The 10,292-nt window shown below is 43.1% G+C and overlaps 4 protein-coding genes across 5 annotated transcripts; 2 read left to right on the top strand and 2 right to left on the bottom strand.

Moving 5' to 3' along the window:
• The first annotated feature begins 436 nt into the window (after window positions 1-436).
• Window positions 437-6,408, top strand: LOC109542585 (C-1-tetrahydrofolate synthase, cytoplasmic). The gene is made up of 16 exons (XM_019911869.2): window positions 437-503; window positions 1,263-1,323; window positions 1,376-1,574; window positions 1,629-1,765; window positions 1,819-2,053; window positions 2,105-2,216; window positions 2,571-2,793; window positions 3,345-3,518; window positions 3,621-3,757; window positions 3,816-4,148; window positions 4,198-4,436; window positions 4,495-4,684; window positions 4,739-4,991; window positions 5,049-5,334; window positions 5,396-5,548; window positions 5,599-6,408. Exons 1-16 carry the CDS (start codon window positions 452-454, stop codon window positions 5,686-5,688), a joined length of 2,874 nt encoding a protein of 957 aa, XP_019767428.2. The 5' UTR covers window positions 437-451; the 3' UTR covers window positions 5,689-6,408.
• Window positions 5,713-6,908, bottom strand: LOC109542587 (probable methyltransferase-like protein 15 homolog). Its single transcript, XM_019911871.2, has 2 exons — window positions 6,447-6,908; window positions 5,713-6,327 (listed from the first exon to the last, which is right to left on the bottom strand). The coding sequence occupies exons 1-2, from the start codon at window positions 6,844-6,846 to the stop codon at window positions 5,744-5,746; spliced, it is 984 nt and encodes a 327-aa protein (XP_019767430.2). The 5' UTR covers window positions 6,847-6,908; the 3' UTR covers window positions 5,713-5,743.
• Window positions 6,909-6,916: 8 nt separating this feature from the next.
• On the bottom strand, window positions 6,917-7,333 carry LOC109542569 (ubiquinol-cytochrome-c reductase complex assembly factor 2). Its single transcript, XM_019911844.1, has 2 exons — window positions 7,251-7,333; window positions 6,917-7,199 (listed from the first exon to the last, which is right to left on the bottom strand). Exons 1-2 carry the CDS (start codon window positions 7,331-7,333, stop codon window positions 6,917-6,919), a joined length of 366 nt encoding a protein of 121 aa, XP_019767403.1.
• Window positions 7,101-10,080, top strand: LOC109542586 (dihydrolipoyllysine-residue succinyltransferase component of 2-oxoglutarate dehydrogenase complex, mitochondrial). Of its 2 annotated transcripts, XM_048662072.1 has the most exons (10): window positions 7,101-7,179; window positions 7,238-7,382; window positions 7,470-7,748; window positions 7,884-7,966; window positions 8,022-8,138; window positions 8,381-8,643; window positions 8,825-8,973; window positions 9,032-9,476; window positions 9,536-9,693; window positions 9,755-10,080. In XM_048662072.1, exons 3-10 carry the CDS (start codon window positions 7,659-7,661, stop codon window positions 9,887-9,889), a joined length of 1,440 nt encoding a protein of 479 aa, XP_048518029.1. In that variant the 5' UTR covers window positions 7,101-7,179; window positions 7,238-7,382; window positions 7,470-7,658; the 3' UTR covers window positions 9,890-10,080. The 2 variants fall into 2 exon arrangements, with proteins under 2 accessions (XP_048518029.1, XP_019767429.2); XM_019911870.2 differs by having other exon boundaries at window positions 7,238-7,748.
• Window positions 10,081-10,292: the final 212 nt, after the last annotated feature.

A 10,292-nucleotide genomic window follows, 5' to 3' on the forward strand; every position in this document is an offset into this window, starting at 1 on the left:
TTCTTAAATTGGAAACTTTTTGACGTCTGTCAACAAAAGCTCCCGACAATGTTCAATTGGGGGTTAGGGGATTTTAAAAACGTTTGCATGCAGAAATGAGCACATTCATGGTAAGTACGACTGTTCCTTAGATCTCTTTAAATTTGACTAAAAATACCACATTATTAGTATATCTATTTAATAATCAGGACAATAGTATATATAAATAATCTTTATTTCCTACAGAAAAAGACTATCGACCCAATCGGTCTTTCTACCCGATAATTTATGAATAAACACGCAAATTGAGATTTATCACACACTTATCAGCTCTGCTTGACCCTTTTGGGCGCACAAATACCATAAGAAAAATATGTGTGTTGTTATTGTTCTAAATCCGATTTACGTTTGATTATGATCACTCGGGTTTTCCGTAATTAATTTAATACCGTGCTCAATTTATTTTTGAACAATGTTAAAATCAAACATTCACTTTGCCCGTAAAATTGCCCATCTGATTCATAGTAAGTACATGCCAATCTACTCTTACTTTTGCCTTTTAGGATTTTTTTTTAAATTTGGGCGCCGATTTTGCGTGGGTAAATCAGTTTACACTAACCTACAATTATTTTCAAAAAGCTGCTGTTAACATGTGCATGTATAGATTCAATTTTTGTTAAATTAATTAACTTCTTCTGGCTAAAATGTTGACTATTTGTAATCACCTTCTAAGCCTGATTGCTCCTTTACTCAAACTTTTTGAGTTTCGATACTATAAATGGCCTATACGCATTAAAAACCCTGCTAAACATTGTAAGTTCATTGGTCGATGAGCCTTTCCTTATAAGCAGTACACCTATTCATTAGATTTTTTACATATTATGAAAACAACACTGTAGAACTATTTTTCCTAAATGTCCAACAAGTAGGAACTTTAATCCATTGCAAAATTAACTTCTGTTGTTTTACCATATCTTGGGCAATGCAGCAGATAAGGGGGCGAAAACATGCGTAGAATCGTCCAAAGGTTATCCAAAAAGGCCAAAGCTATACAATGCGCTAGTAAATAAAATCCCTTATAATTAATATTCTAAACCACTGAGTATATGCGAAAAGGACAATGATAATTTCGGAAATTGACCTCTTCATGAGGGGTCCTGGCTTTATCAGTTTCGAAATTGAATTATTATTGTGGGGTTGCATCAATTGATTCTTTGCCAATACGTATTTTTTTCTACAATTGCCAGATAAATAAGATTTAATAGCTGTTTGAATTATTGTAGGTCTTGCCTCCACTATGGTCATACCACGAGGGCAAGTGCTGTCCGGCACCGAACTTGCTAGGTACATTGAACCAAGTGTTTTTTCCTCCAGTCTTATCGAGTGGATTTTTCAGGGAAATTAAGAACAACTTGAAAAATGACGTTGCTAATCTCAAGCGAAAGTATCCGGGCGTTTGCCCAAAACTGGCTATTGTGCAAGTTGGAGGCCGCGAAGACTCCAACGTGTACATTCGGATGAAGATCCAGGCTGCTGCAGCAGTTGGAGCTGAAGCTGAACACATCAAGCTGCCCAATACTGCCACCCAAGACCATGTAAGTTCCAATGAATCAATCTAGGGTCAATTCATAAGCATTTTTGGAATCCAGGTGCTGCAGGAGCTAAGGAAACTAAATGAGGACTCAAAAGTGCATGGAATCATCGTGCAGATGCCTATGGATTCCGTTAACGATATCGACTCGCATTTGATCACAGATTCTGTTGCGCCCTCCAAAGACGTTGATGGGTGAGTGGTGTTTTCACCCTATTTTCCTCATAAGTTTTGGTGGATTTTTGCAGCTTGCATACGATAAATGAAGGCAGATTGGCGATTGGTGACCTGACAGGGTTCCTGCCTTGTACACCTGTTGGTGTTCTGGAGCTGATCAAAAAGTCGGGAGCGCAGCTGGAAGGCGCTGACGCAGTTGTGCTGGGAAGGAGCAAAATCGTTGGTACTCCAGTGGCTGAACTGCTTAAATGGCATAATGCTACTGTTACAGTTTGCCATTCAAAGACCCGCAATCTCAAAGAAAAGGTAGGAGGCGAATTTGCAGGTTTTTGCTGGAATTTTTATAAATTTTTTTAGTGCCAACAAGCGGATATTCTGGTCGTGGCAATAGGGCGGCCCCAATTTGTTCAGGCTGATTGGGTCAAGCCTGGAGCTGTTGTTATAGACTGTGGCATCAACAGTATACCAGGTGAGCTCATAAAAACACTTGTCAAATTTAAAGCTTTGTGTATTACTCAAGCTTCACAATTTAACGTAAAGTTGTACTGGTCACTATCATCATTCTTCGCTGTACGGGTCAAACTGATAAAACCGCGCGTGATCTTTTCCTATCCCCTACCCGGGTATATAAATGAAGGTACGCGATTTGTTGTGGATTAGCCACTGAGTTCATACCAGCGGCTTTCTACTATCTGCTAAAAGTGAACGTAAATCGATATTACTAAGCAGTCAGTGAAGAATGGCAAGTAAACCAGGTAAAGCAGTAGATTTTGGGCGATTTTTCCTGCTAAAGGCGGAGTTAAAGCGTCTGTTTTTGTTTTAGATTCAACCAAGAAATCTGGCCAGAAACTGGTAGGCGATGTGGCTTATGATGAGACCAAAGAAGTAGCTGCGCACATAACTCCGGTACCTGGAGGTGTGGGGCCCATGACTGTTGCGATGCTGATCAAAAACACCGTCCTAAGCGCTGAGCGCAGCGCTGGAAACGGAAATGTTCAATGGAATCTAACTCCTCTGCCTTTGAAGTTGCTAAATCCAGTGCCAAGGTAGTTTTTACAGCTTTTTCGCCATTATTCGTCTCAAGATGCATTAATTGCTTCTACACAACCAGTTCGGTTAATCCACGTGCTGGCAGGTATTTATATATTAATTGATTGGCAGAAAAAACTGGTTATATATGTGACGGTTCTGCAAGTTGTTTGTTCGGACAATCATCAAATTGTTTACATAGACAACTAATTATGGAATGGTATCGAAAGGTCAGAATATGTTAATGTTAATTAAGCTTGCAATATTATGATATTTTACGATAACGCCGCGTTACCAAAGCTGTCTTCACTTGTTTTTCATAGTGTGTTTATTTGGAGTTATGCGGATTTTTAACACATTTGCTGCCATGAGAATCACCGGTGATCTCAAAGTGTTAAGGAAAAAAACTGCATTGTGTGTCCATAAAATTAACTTTTATATCATTTTGTTTCTTTGGCGCTTGAGTGATTACATACTGGCTCTTATGGTGACTGCGAATGTGTTCAAGCAACGCTGGGCTTATTAATATAGAAAATGAACGCCCCTAAAAGCATACGTTTTCTTTCAGTGATATTGAAATTGCGAGATCCCAAACCCCAAAAGACATCAGCGTCTTGGCTGAAGAAATTGGACTGTTACCAAGCGAAGTGTCTCAGTATGGAAGCAAAAAGGCCAAGATTTCACTCTCTGTGTTGAGCAGATTGAAGGATTCGCCCAATGGAAAATACGTCGTAGTTACCGCGTAAGGCAACAGTTTTCTAATTTTCTTTGAGTAGCAGTGAAAAATGCTCTGTAAAAGTACGGGTTTTTGTCTGTGACCCTAAAACTCCTGTTGTTATTTCAGGATGACTCCAACGCCATTTGGAGAAGGCAAAAGTACAACGATGATGGGTTTGGTTCAAGCCTTGTCGACCAGATTGCGAAAAAACATTTTTGCTACCATGAGGCAACCGTCTCAAGGCCCCACGTTTGGTATCAAAGGTTTGCTTTTTCCTGTTCTCTACATCTGGATCCGTGAAAACAAAATCTTCCACTGTAGGTGGAGCGGCTGGAGGCGGCTACTCCCAGGTGATCCCCATGGAGGACATGAATCTCCACTTAACTGGAGATATTCACGCAATAACTGCAGCTAATAACCTGCTGGCTGCCCAGCTGGATGCCAGAATTTTCCATGAAGCAACGCAGAAAGATCAGGCCCTTTACGACCGGCTGGTTCCCAAAATTAAGGGCATTAGGAGGTTCTCCAAAATCCAACTGCGACGCTTGGAACGATTGGGGATTGACAAAACAGATCCGGATTCTCTAACAGAAGTCGAACGTTCCAGATTTGCTCGGCTGGATATTGATCCGGAAAACGTTATTTGGACTAGAGGTAAGCCCTTCCATATTTAGCGTGTTTGCGAATAATCAAATTCCCGTAGTTTTGGACATTAACGACAGATATTTGCGAGAAATCACCGTTGGCCAGTCTCCAACCGAAAAAGGGATCACCAGGAAAACAGGATTTATGATCTCGGTGGCTAGTGAGATCATGGCCATTCTGGCCTTAGCCAACGATTTGCGAGATTTTAAGGAACGACTCGCAAGAATGGTGGTAGCCTTCGACCGGAAAGGTAATCCAGTCACTGCTGATGATTTGGGAGTAACTGGGGCATTACTGGTTCGTTAGTAGCATTTAAATAGAACGAAGCACGCGAATAAAAGACAATTTTTGCCAGGTTTTGCTTAAAGACGTAGTGGAACCCACTTTGCTACAGACTTTGGAAGGTTCTCCCGTTCTCGTCCATGCAGGGCCGTTCGCCAACATCGCTCACGGCTCCAATTCCATTCTGGCAGATAAAATCGCCCTTAAACTAGTGGGAGCCGATGGCATTGTAGTGACAGAGGCTGGCTTTGCCTCTGAAATTGGTAAGCTTGGAAGCCTGATTTTAAACAATTCATCCAGCAATTCTGGCCATTCAGGTGGAGAGAAGTTCTTCAACATCAAGTGCAGACAGTCTGGACTGGTGCCCAATGCTGCAGTTTTAGTGACAACTATAAGGGCGCTGAAGATGCACGGGGGAGGCTCCCCAGTCACCCCTGGCGCCCCATTGCCGTCCGAGTACACTCACGAAAACTTGCAGCTTCTCAAAGCGGGCTTGCCGAATGCCGTTCGGCACATTAATAACGTGAACAAGCACGGCGTGCCTGTGGTAGTCGCAATTAACAATCACACGTGAGTATTTCTGCGATGCAAACTGGCTTTTACAACACACGTTCGTTTGCTGATTAGGAATGATACAAAAGCAGAAATTCAACTGGTAATTGATGAACTGAAGAAAGCTGGAGCCTACGATGTGGTTTTGAGCAGGCATTGGGCTTTGGGCGGTGAAGGAGCCGACGATTTAGCAAAAGCAGTGGCTAGAGCAGTGGAAGAACCAAGCACTTTCCAGTTTCTCTACAGCCTGGACCTGCCGTTGAAAACCAAGATAGAAACCATTGCCAAAGAGATGTACGGCGCGGCTGAAGTAAAGTACAACCCAACAGTCGACAGAAAATTGAAACAGTATGAAGAACAGGTAAAGCTGGTTTTTGTCCAGCTAGGCTGGGAGTTCATGTGGGTTTGTCTGGCTGTTACAGGGCTTCGGAAACCTGCCGATTTGCATGGCCAAAACACATCTGTCCTTGACAGGAAATCCTGCCATCAAAGGCGCACCTTTAGGGTTCACTTTGGATGTTAAGGACGTTTCAGCTTCTATAGGAGCAGGATTCATCATTCCATCCACAGGAGAGGTGAGTGTTTTTTAATGGTAATTTGCGCTTCAATCAATGTTCTTTTATAGATCACGAAAATCCCCGGCCTACCAACCCGACCGGCCATTTACGATATTGACCTGAACATCGAAACTGGAGAAATCGAGGGGCTGTTCTAAGCTTTAAATTAACCATAACACCAATGAGCACTAATAATAACGATCTATTTTTGGACTACTTGACCTTAACAGCCGCTCTTAACTTAGCCGATCTGCATCGACTATTCGCCTCTAGCTCATCATAACTAGGCACAATCACATGTTGATGTAAAGGTTTCCAGTTGCTGGACAATATCTGATTCACATCATCTACCTCCAAATTAAAGTTGTGGCTGCTGAATTTCAGCGGCAAAGGATTCGCGCAGTTTTCAATTAAATTCCCCAATAGATGCCTTTTCACTATCGTGTCCTCTAGTGAGTGGAACGTGATGGTCACTAAGCGGCCTCCTAGTTTTAAATAGTGGTGTGCCAACACAAGCCCATAATTGATTTCGTTGAGTTCGTTGTTCACAAAAATGCGCAGCGCTTGGAAGATGCGAGCAGTGGAACTGCGCCTTTTATTAGCTAATTCTTCGGATAGAACGGTGTGAATTAAGTCAGTCAGTTCTTCCGTGGTGGTTAATCTTTTGAAGAGATATCGAGACTCAACAATCGCACGAGCCACTTTCTTCGCCTGCTTTTCTTCTCCGTAATATTTGATGATTTTACCCAGGTCTTCTTCGCTCGCATTGGCCAGGACGTCAGCAGCCGTAGGTATACCTATGGAAAGTGTTATTTTTGAAATTACATTCTACAGTGATTAGCTTGAGGAAGTAATCATAAAGGATGCTGTTTTTTGTATTGGTTGTACTGAAGTTTTACTTAAAAGCTGATCTTACCAGGATCCCTGTTCCCATCCATTCTCATATCTAAAGGTCCGTTTTTATTGAGCGAAAATCCCCTATCAGGGAGATCGAATTGCATGGAAGAGCATCCATAGTCAAACAGAAAACTGTCGATGGAGTTTCTTCCAAAACCCTCCTCAGCGAGCAGCTGCGGCAAGTCGGAAAATTTGCCTAAAAGTGGAGTTACTCGATCTGGAAACTCTTCTGCCAATTGCTTGGCGTAGGACTGAGCTAAGGGGTCGCGATCAACGGCCAGAATTTTCACTGTGGGCTGTTCATGGAGGATTCGTCTGGAGTGGCCGCCACTTCCAAAGGTCATGTCGACGATAATTTCGTGTTTTTGAGGCTCAAGGAATGCCACGACTTCATTGACCATAACAGGCACATGGGGCATTTCAATCTTAGTGCCAAGGCATCTAATATTGCGTAAGGCTTTGGGTAATTGTTTGCTAACTATCATTTTTCTACTTTTTGCTAGATCTGAGGGAAATGAGCTTCTTCAAGAACGAGCGCTTGTCTTCGTTCCTCAGCTCTTCCATTACCTCATTCGACAGCACTTGATGGCACTGCTCAGCAGTGAGAGTGGTTGCTGAAGAACTCAACAATCTTGGAAATTTATTTTTGTTGGAATTGTTCACCAACTTCTGAAGAGCCACGTATTGCTGGTCCCAGTACTTGTAGTTGGCTTCGAAGGTGTTGTCCTTGTAGGCCTGCGTCACGTGCTTAAGTAGATGCTCACAGTAGTCCCTACAGGGGGGTTTTTAGTGGAACAATCGCCTTTTTAGGGTTTGGACTCACCTGCCCCCTGCCTTGGTTGGATCGATTGGCCACTTTTCCAAAATCCCCAAAATGCGCTTATAAGAACCGGCAGCCAAAGCCATAACTTAGAAAGGGAAAACCCGCATTATTTAACGCAATTTAAATTTTCAGGTGTGTTAAATTGAGCACTTTGACGTCTAGCTGCCAATTAATGCAGGTTAATTTGTTAAGATTTCGTCTTTCTGGTGGTTTTTTCAGGTTAAGTACGGGCCATTTTGGACTGACATGTCTTTCTGACTGCGACAAAGTGACACTGATCATAAAATTCATAAAACTCTATCCTTATCTGCCTGTTTTCGTAATTATTTATAGGACTGGCGGCAGATTATTTGGGTAGCTAAATAATTAATTAATTTATTATTAAGAAAGTAAATCGAACCGAGATCAATGTCTACTATGATGACCATGGCGAGCCGGAGAGTACCGCGTGTAGTGATTAGGACTTTAAACAAGTATTTGGACAAGAATCTTCCAGAGGTAAATGTTGCTCCTAAAATAGCTGATAGTGAATTCAACCACTTACATAATGGTCGAATTTTCGGGTTGGGCGTTTGGCATTTATCAGTTTCAGGTGTTACCCATCTACCTGGTTATGTAATCTTCTTTTTCCAGGTAGCAGCGCAACAAACCCTAAACTATGGGGCTAGAGCGCTTTGCACATACAAATCCAGATCTGGCAATGACATCCTGGCAAGGTAGCACCGAATGAAATGAGTTTGATAGGTTTTTTAATCAATTTTCTTCATCTAGTACACCCAAATCAATTTGCTGCCCAACAGATCGGTATTTCAGGACTTCCAGTCTCCTGATGCAGGAAACAGTCAAATGCCCTGCTTTTCCTGAGTCTGTTACCGAAGGAGACATCAGGCAAGTGCCCATTTTCACACCAGTGGTGTTTAGACAGACATTTACATTTACATCTCGCTAGCCAATAACACTTTAATTGCATTGTTGCATAACGCAAGAGCATTGAAGTGCAGTAGACAAGTCGCTAATTTCAGCAGCTTTCCTAAACTAAGTTTGTATTGCGATTGAAATTTGCTGCCCATTAGTCTATCAAAAATTACGATTAATCTCAATGTTTGCTTATGCAAGTCCTGTTGGTTTAGAATCGAGAAGAAGGTAGGAGATGCAGTGGCTGCAGATGAGGTGATTGCCGAAATCGAAACCGACAAGACTGCAATGCCCGTGCACTCACCAACGCACGGTATAATTGAGGAAATTCTGGTGAAGGATGGCGACACTGTGAAAGCCGGCCAGCCGCTATTCAAGCTGAAAGTGACCGGAGAGGCTCCTAAAGGCGCCCCTAAGGAGGAGCCAAAAGCGGCTCCTGCCGCTGCGCCTCCGGCGGCTCCTCCAGCCCCAGCTGCAGGTATTGTTTCCTCCTAAGTCAGGGACTTAATTCAGAGCCAGGGTCGGGAATTGGCAGAAGGCCAGTCGCTTCTTGGCTTGAGTTATTTTATAGTGCGATTGGAGTAATTGTTTGCCGTATGCAAGTGGTCAATGTTTTTTCAGTTGGGCGTCTGTTGGATATTTTTGTTTTATGTTTGTAGCTCCAACCCCGCCACCAGCTGCTGCAGCAGCCCCAGCGCCACCGAAAGCTGCAGCTCCGCCCCCACCTAGGCCTGCAGCCCCAATGGCTTCAATTCCAGTGGCGGCAATTCGGCACGCACAATCTCTTGAGGCTACAGCTACAGTTAAGGTTGGGTGGTTCTTCTGTGCATTGTTATATTGAGGGTTTGAGGAAGTTTTTCTTCTAGCTGCCTCCAGCTGATCCCACCAAGGAAATCACTGGCACCAGAACGGAGCAACGCGTGAAGATGAACAGAATGAGGTTGAAGATCGCTCAGAGGCTGAAGGAAGCTCAGAACGTGAACGCAATGTTGACCACGTTCAACGAAATCGATATGACGAGTATAATGGATTTCCGCAAAACGCATCAGGATGGTTTCGTGAAGAAATATGGAACAAAGCTGGGTTTTATGTCGGCTTTCTTGAAGGCCTCGGCTTATGCTCTGCAAGATCAGCCTGTGGTCAACGCAGTTATCGATGGAAACGAGATAATCTACAGAGACTATGTGGATATTTCAGTTGCAGTGGCGACTCCAAAGGGCCTGGTTGTGCCGGTGATTCGCAACGTCGAAAGCATGAACTTCGCCGATATCGAACTAGCCATGGCAGCTCTTGGTGAAAAGGCCCGAAAAGGTTACTGGTTTTAGCTCAATTCATTCACGAAAACTCACTCTCGGTTTACTTCAATGCAGGCCAAATTGCGGTGGAAGATATGGATGGCGGCACTTTTACCATCTCGAATGGAGGCGTTTTTGGCTCAGTAATGGGCACCCCCATCATCAACCCGCCGCAGTCTGCTATTCTAGGAATGCATGGCATTTTCGATAGGCCAATTGCTCTTAAGGGACAGGTAGGGAGGAACTCAACTCAACTCAAATCAACAAATATTAACTAAGTGACGTTTTTATTAGGTGGTCATTCGGCCAATGATGTACATCGCCCTCACATACGATCACAGACTGGTTGATGGGCGTGAGGCCGTTCTTTTCCTTCGCAAGGTGAAATCCGCTGTTGAAGATCCGCGCACCATCTTAGCAGGTCTTTAAGTCGTTAGGATCAGTTTACAATATCACTACTGCTACTGAACAGGTTTTGGAGATTACGCTTCAGCCTTCAAGTAAAAATAACCACGTTATTGTTTTAGAAGTTCTCTTTACAAGAGATTTTAATCTTAATTCGAACTTTCTGTCCTGTTCCCTAAGTCTTATTTATTTGTTAAATAAATTATCATTCTGTTTATTGCGTTTTATTGAAGGCGCATTGTCTTCTTTGTCCTCAACTTCCCAGCGGTTGCTTGGGGTAAAACTGCAAAATTTCCCAATATTATGCAGAATTCCCAACCCGAGCAGACGTAAGTATTTGGAAGCATAATTGCACATTTCATCTGCAGAAGTTGCCGATAGAAAAGGGGCGAAACTGGACCCTTTGCAAGTTTTCAGTCAGTTTCTC

Source organism: Dendroctonus ponderosae, unplaced genomic scaffold (genome assembly GCF_020466585.1).
Source record: "Dendroctonus ponderosae isolate FM_Combo_2020 unplaced genomic scaffold, Dpon_F_20191213v2 Dpon_F_20191213_10, whole genome shotgun sequence".
NCBI classification, from domain to species: Eukaryota; Metazoa; Arthropoda; class Insecta; order Coleoptera; family Curculionidae; genus Dendroctonus; species Dendroctonus ponderosae.

Coding starts and splice junctions, on each gene's coding strand:
- LOC109542585 (XM_019911869.2), top strand. CDS start 452: ATGTTAAAATCAAACATTCACTTTGCCCGTAAAATTGCCCATCTGATT. Junction 4,149..4,197: donor AAACGTTATTTGGACTAGAG/GTAAGCCCTTCC, acceptor AAATTCCCGTAG/TTTTGGACATTAACGACAGA. Junction 4,992..5,048: donor GTCGCAATTAACAATCACAC/GTGAGTATTTCT, acceptor TTTGCTGATTAG/GAATGATACAAAAGCAGAAA.
- LOC109542587 (XM_019911871.2), bottom strand. CDS start 6,846: ATGCCCCATGTGCCTGTTATGGTCAATGAAGTCGTGGCATTCCTTGAG. Junction 6,328..6,446: donor GGATGGGAACAGGGATCCTG/GTAAGATCAGCT, acceptor CACTTTCCATAG/GTATACCTACGGCTGCTGAC.
- LOC109542586 (XM_019911870.2), top strand. CDS start 7,659: ATGTCTACTATGATGACCATGGCGAGCCGGAGAGTACCGCGTGTAGTG. Junction 8,644..8,824: donor TCCTCCAGCCCCAGCTGCAG/GTATTGTTTCCT, acceptor TTATGTTTGTAG/CTCCAACCCCGCCACCAGCT. Junction 9,477..9,535: donor TGGTGAAAAGGCCCGAAAAG/GTTACTGGTTTT, acceptor ACTTCAATGCAG/GCCAAATTGCGGTGGAAGAT.
- LOC109542569 (XM_019911844.1), bottom strand. CDS start 7,333: ATGGCTTTGGCTGCCGGTTCTTATAAGCGCATTTTGGGGATTTTGGAA. Junction 7,200..7,250: donor CCAACCAAGGCAGGGGGCAG/GTGAGTCCAAAC, acceptor ACCCCCCTGTAG/GGACTACTGTGAGCATCTAC.